The sequence below is a fragment of the Aedes aegypti genome, chromosome 2 (genome assembly GCF_002204515.2).
Source record: "Aedes aegypti strain LVP_AGWG chromosome 2, AaegL5.0 Primary Assembly, whole genome shotgun sequence".
Lineage (NCBI taxonomy): Eukaryota > Metazoa > Arthropoda > Insecta > Diptera > Culicidae > Aedes > Aedes aegypti.
The window spans coordinates 22,943,498-22,957,956 of NC_035108.1; the positions used below are offsets into that span (position 1 = coordinate 22,943,498).

Consider the following 14,459-nt stretch of genomic DNA (forward strand, 5'->3'; position numbering starts at 1 on the left):
GAAAAACACTTTGAAATTTATCGTTACATAATTTATCAATCCTTGAAAATATATTTTTAGTCATCTTACCAACTAACTCACATCATTATCTACTCGTCAATCATTTATGTATTTTGGAGATTTTTTTAAAACCTGGAAATAATTTTCAATATCTGGAAAAACCTGGAAATATCAGGGAATTTCATTCCTTTAAACGAGTTGAAACCCTGTAGTTATGATTGATAAAACTTAACACTTACCGTGATGCTACCATAATGTCGTGCACAATCCTAATTTCGCTCACTGCCATTTTATCCATATTTGTTGATACATATTGGACTACACAATTGGATGTTATGTAACCATGACTGAAGCAGAATTATTCAGAATACAGTCATTCAAAATCTCTTCCGCAAAACATGTTTAAAATGTCAGTGAGCGAAATTAGGAGCACGCGTGAAATATGGGTACTTTACGGTAATACGAATGATTCGAACATCGAAGAAAGTATTAAGTTTTATCAATCATACCAATTCTTCTTTCTTCATTCTTGAATTGATAACATATACATTCGATCGTTATTTGGAAAAACATGCATAATCCTTCATTGGTTCTTATGCGCTGTCGTAACGTTGTCCACCTAAATCGGCAAAAAAAAATGAAACCTTTTTCAATATATTTAGCATTTAATCATTTGGGTATATCTTTTTTATTTATATTTTTGTACAGTAGGTTATTCTTGAAGATGTCCTAAACGGAAATCTTAGACGGAATCCTACAGAAATCTATTGAAGAATTACTTTGAATGAGCTCTTTGAGGGCTTAGTACATTATTGAGAAATCTTTAAAGAAATTCCTATAGAAATTCATGATGGTAACTCTGGAACAATTTCTTAGGGTTTCCTTAAAAAAATCAGGTTGAGCTCTTAAGAAGGCCGCTAGAAGATCAATAAATGAATTCTTTTTTTAAATCTTTAAGGTATTTTTTTTTCTATTTATTTATTTATTTGGCCTCTTGTTTCCATTGTTTGGCCATGTTTTGTCAACAAATAATTCACATATCAATATTACAATTAATAAAGAAATTTGCTATTGTTTTAAGTACATTCATATCTCTGCTACGTAGTATTAACTGTAGATCTGGAAATGCCCTTTCACCGACGATTTCGATCCAAACATTCCGTCTCCAATCCTCGTAGATGTTGCAGTCGAATAGGAGATGATCTGGCGAAGCTACGCCTTCGCCACACTGGCAGGTGTCGTCTTCAACGATGTTATTCCGCTTGAGGTGTGACGGCAGTCTGGAGTGGTTGCTTATCAGTTTGGATAGAAGAACGATTTCTCTCCGCGAAAAACCAAAATCATTGAACCATGCTTGCGTTGAAACGATTGGAAGAATACTGTGACAAAATCTGCCTTTAATGCCCGCATTCCAAGCTGATTGCCACAAGTTGATAGATCTTGTCCGAGTTGGATAAGCTATGTCCAAACATGTGAACCGATAGTAATCTGATCCACCCGATTGGCATGCTTCTTTTGCTGCTTCGTCAACTGCTTCGTTTAACGGAATATTTTGATGAGATGGTACCCATAGGAATGTAATGCTTGATCCCTTTTCTTCGATGGATTGAACCAATGCCTTAATTTCATACCACGCTGACGGGTGATAAGAGGTGATTTTTATGTTGGAAAGAGATTCAAGGCTACTTAAGCTATCCGTGAGTACTACATAGTCGGCCCTCGGCATAGCTGCGATAATTTGTGTGACTTTCCGTATTGCAAGCAGCTCCGCATGAAAAACAGAAACTTGATGCGGAAGTTTAATTTGGCTGATTGGCTGACCAAACGCATTTACTACCGCATAGGCAGTTCCATCAATTGTTTTGGAACCGTCTGTAGCCAGATTTGATGCATTCGGATATCGATGTTCGAGAAGATTTCGGACGACTTCGTTAGCTTTCAAGGATGAGTTGCTTGATAATTCGAACGATACCGATTTGTCAACAGTTACCACTTTTTGTCTCATGCCTAATTCGAACTCAAAGCATGGCAGTACTTCGAATGTTTCCACTTGACGTCCTGTATAAGCCGTGTACTGTAAAATACTACGACGGATCCAGGTTGAAGCAGAACCATCGATTGTCGTCTTCACAAATTTATCATTCCAGGATTTGATGGAATATCTTCGTTCAATGAATTTCATAGTTGCAGCTTCTCTTCTGATATCTAAAGGTGTTAGACCTGCCATCACCTCTAGAGAACCCGTATGAGTTGTTTTCGTAGATCCAAGTGCAATACGTATACAGTTCCATTGGATCCGGTCTAAAGTAATCGAATCTTTTTCGGAGGCGCCACGGAAAAATATAGACCCGTACTCCAAGATCGGTCTAACGCAAGATTTATAGATGGTAAGAAGAGCGCCAGGATCGGCACCCCATGCTTGGCCAGCAACGGACTTCATGAAGTTGATGAACAGTCCCGCGCGATGTTTAAGATAGAAGAAATGTTTTCCCCAGTGTAATGTAGGTGTTAAGTGAAGTCCTAGCAGCTTCAACGATGGACTGTACTCTAAAATTTGATCTTCCACTCGCAGCTGCGGCACATCGTCTACCATTCTTTTCGCAAAAACAATCGCTGTACACTTAGAAGGTGATACTTGTAAGCCAAGGTTGTTTATTTCGTGCACCATTTCATTGATTGCTTCTTGGGATTTATTTACACTATCCAGCATATTCGAACCACGTACCGCAATTGTTATATCATCAGCAAAGCCGACCCGAATAACAGCACCATCAGACGGCTTGAATAGTCCGTGAATCAGTAGATTGAAGCATAATGGGCTCAGTGGGGATCCTTGTGGCAGCCCTTTCCATGTTGTGCGTTCAATTTTACTCGTATCTCCCAGAGACACAACAAGATGTCGTTCTTTAAACAGTGCATAAACCGACATGGATAGGCACTCAGCAACTCCTAATGATCTCATTTGTGCCACCAGAGAATGTATTTGAACGTTGTCGTATGCTCCTTGGATGTCGATACTACAGGCTATCACGTGTTGTCTATTCTGAAACGCCGTTTGCACTTCATCGATGAGCAGATGGAGTGCGTCTAGGGTGCCCTTACCTTTCCGAAATCCGCAAATTCCATTAGGAAGAAGCTTGTGATTTTCAACATACCATTCAATTTTTTCTTTAACCATAGTCTCATAACTTTTACGGAGACATGACGCCAAGGCTATGGGGCGGAAAGAGTTAGCTTCTGATGGAGGTTTTCCAGGCTTCAGAATCGGAACCACTTGAAAGGTGTTCCAGACCTCGGGGATAACACCTGTTTCAAAGATGGTGTTGTAAATTTTAATCAATGATTTCTTGGCTATGAATGGCAACCTCTGAATCACTGAGTAAGATATACCATCGACACCTGGAGCAGTGTCCTTTCCCTTCTGAATAACCGCCTCTAGCTCCAAAGTTGTGAAGCAAGAACTATGGTTATGGATATTACAGTCACAATTTGGGAAGTTTATCACATTTTCCATTGTAGATGCAGGTGCAAGTTTGTCCAGAAATATGTTAATCTGTTGTTCATCACGTAATTGCCGATTTCCACCGGATGCACGGCCCTTGAATCTCCGTGCAAGTGTCCAAAGTGAGCTGACTGAAGTTTGGGAATCGAAACCGTCACAAAGCTGCTTCCAAGATTGCCTTTTTTTCACTTTCACCAGTCTTTTGAATTCGTTATCTGCTTCCACATATTCGCAATACTTTTCATATTCTAGGGTACGACGCCAGACCTTGAACTTCGATCTAGAGTCCTGACGGGCTGCGCTCAATTCATCGTCCCAGAAAGGTTGAGGTACCTTAAGACTTCCAACATGACGAGGGGGAGGTGAAGAATCTACCAAAGCACTCCATAGAATATTGAAGAATTGTTCGTATGTTATTTCACTTTCCACACAAAGTATTGCACTTTCCACATTCGAGTTGAATTTTTCCCAGTCCATTCTTCTGTAATTGATTTCAGGGAACCGTGTTTCTACAATCAGTTCTAGCGATCCACAGGAGATGGGTAGATGATCACTACTGTTAGGATCCTCAATCACCTCCCAATTGAGCATCAAGCTGATCTCCGCAGACACTAAAGTGAGGTCCAATGCACTAGCGGTTCGTGTAGCGTCGAATCTGGTGATACTACCATCATTAAGTATTACTAAATCGGAGTCCTCTAAAACAGCGTGCAGATAATTGCCACGAGAGTTATGCCGAGCATTCCCCCACATAGGATGTTTAGCATTCCAATCTCCAGTCAGCACACACGGGCGTGGTACACACCTAATTAATATTTCTAATTGATTCTGGGATACCGATGCATGTGGATGAATATAGAGCGAAACGATGGACATAACACCTACACAGCTGTGGAGTTGTAATCCGATCCATTCAATTCCATTGCTCGAGGGTAATGTTAAAGCCTTAGGGTGGAACTCGTTTCTAGCAGCAACGAGTACCCCCATAGAGTTTCGCTGGTGATCCTTCCGAAAAACTCGAAAACCGGAAATGTCGAAGCTGGTCATGTTGTCTAGGTGTGTTTCGGATAAACACACTACCGATGATTGAAGGCTGTTAATGAGATGCAAGATGTTTGCCTTTTTGCTGATCGCTCCCCTACAATTCCACTGTAGAATTTGTAGAGGTATGCTTTGAACGGGGGTGCCCGGCGTGTTTTATTATAAACGTAAAGAGCTCATAAAGGTTTGCACCCTTTGGCTCACCACTTCACTGATAGCAGCCCGCAAATTTTCTTCAGCTCTTTCTTTGTATTCCACCGGTGCTCCGATGATGTCGTCGACGGCTCCAATGATTTCCGGACTTTTGAAGGCTTCTTCCACGACAGACCGAATGCTGGATTCCACGTGAAGTTCCAAAGCTGGGATTGCTTCGCCATCCAGACAAGTAGATGGACGTCTACGCTTACTTGGTCCTGGGGCAAGATGGTCATTATTGGTGTCTTCATTCTCAATTGGAATGAAGGTTGTAGTTGGAGGAATAACGATAGTTGGTGCTTTTGCAGTGGGAATTGCTAAGTTGGAGAACCAATCCTTAGGTCCTTGGGAATAAGCTGCGTTCCTGTTAAGATCGGCTTCCTTGCGGCGAATAGCATAAGGGCATTTCTTGACTTCATTTGCTAGATGACCCCCGTTGCAATTAACGCATTTCGGTTCCTCCGTCTCACATACATGTTCTGGCTCAACCGTGATGTTAGTCTCGGTGCACCTGTTGCATCGAATTTTGCTCCTACAGTTTTTCTCTCCGTGTCCGAAACGCCAACATTTGATGCATTGGCGTTGGGGAAACACATACTGTTTAATTGGATAGAGCGCTCTATTGAGCTCGATGTGGGTAGGTAGTGTTTGGCCCGCAAACGTGACGATAACAGTAGTCAACCGCTCTCTACCTTCACCCGCGCGCTTCGTGATACGTCGAATTTCCAACACTTCAGGGTTATTGTCTTGCTCGGCTTTTGTCTTATCGAATGATATGGCATATTGCAATTCTTCATCATCAACGTCGAGTTCCACATGGCCAACACCTAACGTCTCCACTAGCCGCTGCGGAATCGAGAACGAAACGTTTGGCAACTTTGCCGCAACCAGGGTATTCGCAGCTTCAGCTGATGCCATTAATATTTTGATCCGGCGTTTCGATTGTGGTAATGATTTCACAAATTGATCTCCCATCAGGCGAATCACGTTTTTCGAAAGCGTCGATGGTGCTAAATTTGAGCCATCCTCAGATTCAGCGATTACCAGGAATGGCCCCGGCGATGAAATAGGATACTGTCTTTGACGACGGAGATTATCGTCAGCCATACTCAGTTCAACAGAAGTTGTAGTTTCTATTGAAATTTATTTTGCTATACACGCTTTGGTGCGACACGTCTGTTGCTAACCAAGGCTAAAGCAGCACTGAAATCTTTAAGGTATTAACTGAAGGAAAATTTAGATAAATGTTTCTAAATTAGTTTCCTATGAAATTCCTGGACATTATTTGAAAACATTTATACAGTGTTATGATTAGTGATACTTGCCGCAATTGAGAAGAAAAAAATATCTATATTGAAATGACTGATCAAATTATCTGAAAAACAAAACATATAAATGCTATTATCACTTCTTTTTTCTCGCTACAGTTATCAAACATTCTGCAAGTCCCACTGGACACGGTCAAACAAGCTACATCGCTATTTTGCCGCCTCAATTTTGCCCGTCGCAAACAATCCAGCTTCACAAACAACGTGGAACCGCACGAAAGCTGGAGAAATGCCAGGCGTGACCAACAGCAGCAGCAAACTGGCCGCACGATCTTCAACTATCATTCCCTGCTCCTCAGCCAAGAATCCGTGGAAAGTGAACAAAGCGAGCGTCCAGCTGATCTCACTATTGGTTCGCTCGACAGCCCAAGTCCTGCCGAAGAAAGTCCCGGCGACTACAGTAACCTCTCGGATGCCAAACCCGAGGAGTTCCGTTCGCCGGACGCCAAACGAGTCGGGTTCGTCTTCGATTCCACCCTCACGGCTTTCCTCATGATGGGAAACTTGTCGCCTGGGTTAAAAACTCACGCCGTCACTCTCTTCGAAGTGGGCAAACTTTGTGACGAAGGAATGAACGACTTTCTGCGCGAATTGGAGAAAGTCTCCATTCTGGATGCCGATGGCGAAGGCGAGGTCAGCCGCTACTTCCATCACGCCATAATTCTACGCTCGACGATTGTCGCACTGAAAACCGTCCTCAACACAGAGTTGGATCTCCTCCGTCTGGAAAGCCTTGAAGCCCTCGATCAGAAGACCCGAAACCGTCTCCTAGAGAAGAAGTACAAATTTCTTATCGCTGCCGCCCCTCTCTCAGGGGTCCTCTCCTCACCGTTCACCATTCCGTTCTTTGGCCAATTCTACCGGACGTCCACCAATTCACACATTTGGTCCAAGCTGTTCTACTACCACATGGGCGGCTATGGACCGCCGAGCCTGCTCCTCACCAAGGGAACCGTCCTGACCCATCTGCCGCGATTGTTTCTCGGCTACGGAAAACTTCTCATCACAATTGTCCACACGGAATCGTTCGTGCTGAATTCGGAAAAGTTTGCTTCGCTAAACGAACACCTCAAGAACGGGTGCGTGCTTATACAGGGCTACGGAATCAAGCAGCCGGCCGAGATGCACTACGAAGTGTTCCCATTCGAAGCTGGAAATCGTGGTTCGGAGTGGTTCCGACACTCAGCGGTGCGGAAACTGGCCAAGGTGCTGGATTTGGAGAATAGCTTCGGCTATATGACGTTCATCCGGACAGGAGTGCCGGATTATGGTGAGTTGGTTGAACTGTTAATGCCTAGCGTTCTCAGGTCAGAACAATCAAGGTGTCGACCTGGATAGTCAGGAAATGTCAGGCAATTCAATGCTTGACTTGGAAAGTCTTGGATTTTTACCAGACGTCATGGAATAATTGTAAAAAAAAACATTAGACCAATTTAGCAATACAATACATTGTTAAAATTTACAATGTTTACGTTGATTACGATATCTGGATAAAATGTGTAATCAATCTTTCAAAATAGTAGGTAAGTATAATAAATGTAACATTGTCACGACACAAATCACAAGCATAGAACGTGCTCACCAGTTGGTAATCTATCCTCGACTGAAGTCACAATCTCGGCATCAATACGCAAAAACTAGGATAGAAATCCTCACAGATAAAAACGCATGAAAACAAACTTTGCAAAGCACTCAATCCTAATTTTATGTTCAAAGAAGTCTAAACGACCATCGTGATAAAATTCTCTTTGAATTTTTAAAGACGTTCTGAGAGGAAATATAAGATGAACTTCTTCGGAAGTCGTGGAAGAAATAGTTGATCAACTCCTATAGAAATTCTAGGAGTACTCGAAAGAAACTTAATAACAGTTAATAACAGCACTACATTATGATGAAAGTTCTGGAGATAATCATGAAAAATACATAGAGCAATATTTGTACATCGTGTTGCAAGAACGATGCACTGTGTTTTAATTCCCCGATTTCATGCGCTTTTTGAATAGCGTCTCGCTCGTTGATTTTAGGCTCATAGTTTGTTCAGAGGAAGTTTTCAGTATTGAAAAACGCTTTTTTTGATATAAACAGTGTGGTGATTAATCCACCTAAAAGTGAGATAAAAAAATTATTTTTTCGATAGTTCGAGATAGAGCTTTGGTGTCTTCAGCAAAGTTGTAGATGTTTTTGATTAGAGCAACTTTGTCGAAGACGCTAAATTTCTATCTCTTATAGTTTTCATGATATGGAGTGTTTTATGAAGAAAGCCCATTAAAATCATATTTTTGATTGTAACTTGTTTTCATGATTTTTAAGATTTTTTAGTTCTTTGGCAAAACTGTGCATTGCATAAAAATACATGTTTTTGCTGAACATTGTAAGCTTCTAGCTTTTACAGAAAAATAGTTATTTAAGTATTATTGATATTTTTAAGGGTATTTGACCTTGATATAACCTGTTCCGGCGCAAAATGGCGCAGACAACCTTAGGAAATAATGAAACTACTACCTTTTGGTATTCGAAATATGAGAAAAACATTTGTCTATAAGAGTCTTTTCACTTGCTATGAAAACTTATAAAACTGGTCTAAATATCTTATTATTTTGAATATCTTTTTTATCTTAAGAGATAACGTCTTGCAATGTTCAGCAAAATACGCATTTTGAGTTGACAAATAACTTTGAAGAAGACCGAAAAAATGTGAAAAATCTCGAAAAAAAGTTACAGCGACAAAAGCGATTTGAAGGTTTACTTTAGAACAATAATATATTGTTTTAAGTAAAGTTGCTTCCCATTTTTTAAACAAAAAAGTGATATATACAATTTTGATTGTGGTTTTCTACTTTAGCGCCTGACTCTACGTTTGTATGTACGGTGGATCTAGAGTTATCTGTGATATGGATTAACTATGTAAATTGCAAAACATAATTCGGTAAATATATTTAAGAGTGTAATTACCATCTGTCATCAACGTTGGTTGGAGTTGGTAGACTGAAAGTGATACGAGTCTTTGTAAATACATTGTTCCAGTGAATTTTAAAATCGTTAAAATATGGCGACTTTAGGTAAGTGTCTTGTTTATTCACATGATTAGTCAACTCTGACTCATATTGTTACGTGATTGGTCTCATTGTTCATAATAGAAATTGATAAACGACACCTTTTTGCACTGTGGGTTGATACAAAGGGGAACCCGATGCAAAAAATTCAAACTGTTCTATCATTTGTACTCGAAAGTTTTGCAATCGATCCTCTTAGCTCTAAGGTTGTTACTTCTAAAATTGAAAAACATGTTGGACTTGTATGCAGCTATTTCAAAAAACAATGGAACACACAAGGCCGCTCAAAGCAGAAGGTTCTAGCACGTTATGCCAGCTACTTTGAAAAACCTTTCAAATTACCGGAGAGTATCCTTTCATTTTCGAAAAATAACAGTACCGGTCGCAAAAACTTCCTTTTGAACATTGTACTAATGCAACAAAAAGAAGAAAAACAGCTGATATCCGGAACCGCTATCAATCAAATGAGCTAGCATTTGCAGCTCAAATGAAGCTTCGAGAGGTTAACGAAAGAGATGCAGCTGATATAATCAAAGAGGCTACACAAACAACACCTTCCAGAGCATCAAAAATCAAACACTCTTGGAAAACTTCCGAGGACAAAGTTTGTGTTGCGTACACGGATGTGGAGGCTGTGGCTCTCATGGTTGATTGCAATCTTTCTGTCACACAGTACAACAAACTTCATTCTGGTGCTAAAATGCGAAATGCTAACATCTATCCAGCCTATAATCGAGTCTTAGCCGCCAAAAAAAAAAAATGCTATCCCGTCGAAGAGTTTGTTGTAATAACTGAAACAGAAATTGATATCAAGTTGCAGCATTTGCTTGACTTGACGTCTGAACGTATTATTGCGGTTCACGAAGACATGCTGATCAACTTCACTGATGCGGAACTTCTGGACATACAGATGACTTTCAAATATGGGATGGACGGTAGCACCGGAAATGCGGAATATAATCAAGTCTTTGACAATGACGATGGGACAAAATCCGATGCAAGCATATTCATGTCCTGTCTTGTCCCGATCAAAGCAACATCAAAAGAAAAAGTTTTGTTTCAAAACCCCCGTCCATCGTCTACGCGGCTATGCAGACCAATCCATATTCAAATGACAGTTGAAACGACAGAACTTGTTCATCGAGAAAGAGATTATCTGGCCGGTCAAATAAAAGCTTTAAAACCGACGGAACTGGAAAAGAACGGCAGGAAGATGCGTATCAGCTATCAAATGTTGCTCACGATGGTAGATGGCAAGGTCTGTTCGGCGTTGACCGATACGAAATCATCTGCAAGATGTTATATATGCAAAACCACACCGAAACAAATGAATAACATACAGCAAGTTCAAGCGTTTACAATTGACGAAGCAGCATTAGAGTTTGGTCTAAGCGTCCTCCATGCATGGATAAGATTTTTTGAATATTTTTTGAAAGTGTCGTATCGCATTGAATTGAAGAAATGGTCTCCACGTGGAGCGGACAAAGAGGCGATGCTGAAACGCAAGAAAATTATTCAAAAGCGTTTCAAGATCGAGTTAGGTTTGCATGTCGACAAACCACGTGCAGGTGGAAGCGGTACATCAAATACGGGCAACGTAGCACGCAGATTTTTTGAAAATGCAGAAAAAGTGGCTGAAATCACCGGTCTAGATTTAACTGCAATACAATTTTACAAGTAATGGCATCAGGACGCGAAGTCAAAACAGCGAAGTTTGGACTATATTGTGAAGAGACGGCTCGATTATTAATCAAACTTTACCCTTGGTACTATCTTCCGGCAAGCGTACATAAAATTCTGATTCACGGATCTACCGTAATGGAGTATTTTTTGGTTCCGATTGGGCAGCTGTCAGAGGAGGCTCAGGAAGCCAAAAATAAAGAGTGGAAACGGTAAAGGTTCAATATATTTGTTCATTTCACATATAACAATAACAAATCTAAATTTACAGATATCGAGAACACCATACAAGGAAGATATCCCGAAAATGCGCAAACGAAGATCTGATGCACTGGTTGATGATTTCGTCTGATCCAATCATTACTTACGCTCGTGGTTGGCCAAAGACACATATTAAATCTCTCACGGAAGATGCTACAGCAATGCTGATTAATGTGGACTCAGATGAGGCAGAAGAGGAATCAGTTTGAGAGAAATAACTAGGTTGAATTTAAAAAGAAAGAGCCAAATGCATTCATGTATATGTGAAAATAAATTAAATACCTACATCACTGCGCCCAAAATTGCTTTTCTCGCTGTAACTTTTTTTCAAGATTTTTCACATTTTTTTGGCCTTCTACAAATTTATTTGTTAACTCAAAATGCGTGTTTTTGCTGAACATTGCAAGACGTTATCTCTTAAGATAAAAAAGATATTCAAAATAATAAGATTTTTAGACCAGTTTTATAGGTTTTCATAGCAAGTGAAAAGACTCTTATAGACAAATGTTTTTCTCGTATTTTGAATACCAAAAGGTAGTAGTTTCATTATTTCCTAAGGTTGTCTGCGCCATTTTGCGCCGGAACAGGTTATATCAAGGTCAAATACCCTTAAAAATATCAATAATACTTAAATAACTATTTTTCTGTAAAAGCTAGAAGCTTACAATGTTCAGCAAAAACATGTATTTTTATGCAATGCACAGTTTTGCCAAAGAACTAAAAAATCTTAAAAATCATGAAAACAAGTTACAATCAAAAATATGATTTTAATGGGCTTTCTTCATAAAACACTCCATATCATGAAAACTATAAGAGATAGAAATTTAGCGTCTTCGACAAAGTTGCTCTAATCAAAAACATCTACAACTTTGCTGAAGACACCAAAGCTCTATCTCGAACCATCGAAAAAATAATTTTTTTATCTCACTTTTAGGTGGATTAATCACCACACTGTTTATATCAAAAAAAGCGTTTTTCAATACTGAAAACTTCCTCTGAACAAACTATGAGCCTAAAATCAACGAGCGAGACGCTATTCAAAAAGCGCATGAAATCGGGGAATTAAAACACAGTGAGATGGTACTCTATGCCCTTGAGAATCAAGAACATTTCCAATCCAAAAAACATCCTCGACCCACAACATTCTTTATCCGAACCCACGCGATTCTTAATTTCTCAAGCAATCCTTCCTCAATTTGATTTTAGGCTGCGACAATTACGACGAGAACGTTCATCTATTCAAAGACCATCCCAAAAGCAGCAAGGAACGAAAGCATTCCGATACATCAAAACCAGACTGTCCGAAGCCTAAGGCGGTAAGTTTTCACCTCTTTCCATCCGTATCGTCGTAAGATCTGATTCCAATTCCCCCTTCAACTAGACCCGCTCGGATACAATCAGTTCGATCACATCCATTGAAAGTGACGACGCCAGTCTGATCGAGGACATTCGCCGGATACGGGACATCTACGAAGGGAAGGTAGTTCCGGAGCCGGATCTTCCCGAAGATGACGAACCAGCTGTCCAGGCGACACCCGTCGTGGATTCCCAGCATTTCAACCCAGAACCAGCGCCCAGTCCAGATCACGATTTGATGCAACAGCTGGCCGATGCCAGCCGGAATGTTGATTCGGATTCGGATTCGAGGGATCGATTGGGAGGAAACCGAAAGGAGGTTCGTTTGGCACGTTACGAATATTTGCTCAGCTCATTATTATGTTATCATTCGGTATCTTCTAGGAGTGGACCCTACTGGATGTCCATTTCGGCATTCCACTGTTCGACGTAGACTGCAATACCAGCATATGTCAGCATGTTATTAAAAAGCTTTGCTCGGAGGACAAGTGAGTTGAGTTGCAATAAATTTTAGGCGGATTTATTGAATTCTATTTTTGTTTTGTGTAGGATCGCAACCATCCGGGAGGTCAATTCTAAAATGGAGCATTCCTACCTGAAGTTTATATCGCAATGTTTGGTAAGTCTTTTTTTATACTCTTCCACGTCTGCAAATTCAAAACCTACCAATTTATCATATCAGTACTACGAGGACGAGAGTATGGAATTGGTCAAACCGGGTAAACTGGTTCCCAAGCCGCGCATAAATCTGGCGTTCGAAAACGGTAAAATCATCACCTGGAACGGAAAATAGAGATAGCTACCTTGACGTGCAAATTTCATAACTGCGGAAAACAAAAAATCTAATCTGAGATACACCAAAAAATTCCCCCCAAGAAGATACCATAAAATACATTCCACTTTTAACCGGAAAGCTATAGTGCTGGAAAGCGATAGAGTCATTACTTAATATATTTAACAGAAGAATAGAGTCCTTCGCAGAGACTACATCTAGTTTGATAAGCAAATTTTGGGTATTATTGTGCTGAAGGCACACACCGATTGCAATAAGCGAAAGCGAGCCAACTGTGGTGGTGGGTATAAACTAGCTGAAACCGTACTGTTTTATCGTCGATAAGTAGGTATGAGACCTAACACAGCATTACACGGTAAAAAATAAGCACCATACTATCAATAGTTCTGCACTTGGTTTCGCACTACTGTTAAATCTTGACAAAATCAAGGTAACAGCACTTGAATTAAACGTTGCATGTTTTGATTTGAAATAAAAAAAAGTTAAAATTAACATTTCCGCCTGACCCAGATTTGAACCACTAATCTTCGGAGTGCAAGTCTAGTGTCTTACCTCGACACCAACTCGCATCTGTTGAAAGGGGTTGAGTTGATCTCAATCAGTTTCTACAACGAGCTGTCAATGATTGCTTTCATACAAAAGACACGATGTTCAAAATCAACGACTTTTCACTTCAGAGTCTAGTTCTAGAGACAGTAGAGCAAATCCAAAGTTGAAACCCTTCAAATCATGGTGATTGTTGTTTTGAATTGAGTCAAGTGATCAATCTATTCAATCGAACGTGCTGATTTTTTACCGTGTAGTGAAATAGACGTGCAGTGTACCGTGCTACCAAAACGTCCAGTCTTAGTCCCTGGAACACATACACACGAACCCACACAAGCACACTGTGAGAAATACATTCATCTATTTTAGACAGAATCGAGCTAGTTGCATTGGAAAGAAATTCCTTGTTTTGGAGCTGCTTCCATGGGTCATGCAAAACCACTATTGTTAACACTTTTCGCTATTCATTAGAGTTTTTTTTCCAGCCTTTTCTACGAAATCCTCAGAGGATTTTACTCTAAATTCTCGGAGTATTTTCCTAATAAATTTCAGAGAATTTACTCAAAATCCTTGATATATTTCTCTCTAAACCCTTGAGGGGCCCTAGTAACCTTTTAAATATTTGTTTGTAATTCAAAATGCTCAAAATCTTCACAAAACATCAAAATCTTTAGAGGGTTTCCCTTGAAATGCTCGAATTTCCT

The 14,459-nt window shown here is 40.1% G+C and overlaps 1 protein-coding gene across 1 annotated transcript in view; it reads left to right on the top strand.

Moving 5' to 3' along the window:
• LOC5571258 (protein FAM91A1) overlaps positions 1–13,371 on the top strand; it is a 31,428-nt gene extending 18,057 nt beyond the window's left edge. The window contains exons 5-10 of the mRNA XM_001653506.2: positions 6,166–7,336; positions 12,267–12,376; positions 12,442–12,735; positions 12,801–12,904; positions 12,966–13,035; positions 13,099–13,371. Coding sequence (XP_001653556.1) covers positions 6,166–7,336; positions 12,267–12,376; positions 12,442–12,735; positions 12,801–12,904; positions 12,966–13,035; positions 13,099–13,209 — 1,860 coding nt within the window. The 3' untranslated portion in view covers positions 13,210–13,371. The remainder of the gene's footprint in view (positions 1–6,165; positions 7,337–12,266; positions 12,377–12,441; positions 12,736–12,800; positions 12,905–12,965; positions 13,036–13,098) is intronic.
• Positions 13,372–14,459: the final 1,088 nt, after the last annotated feature.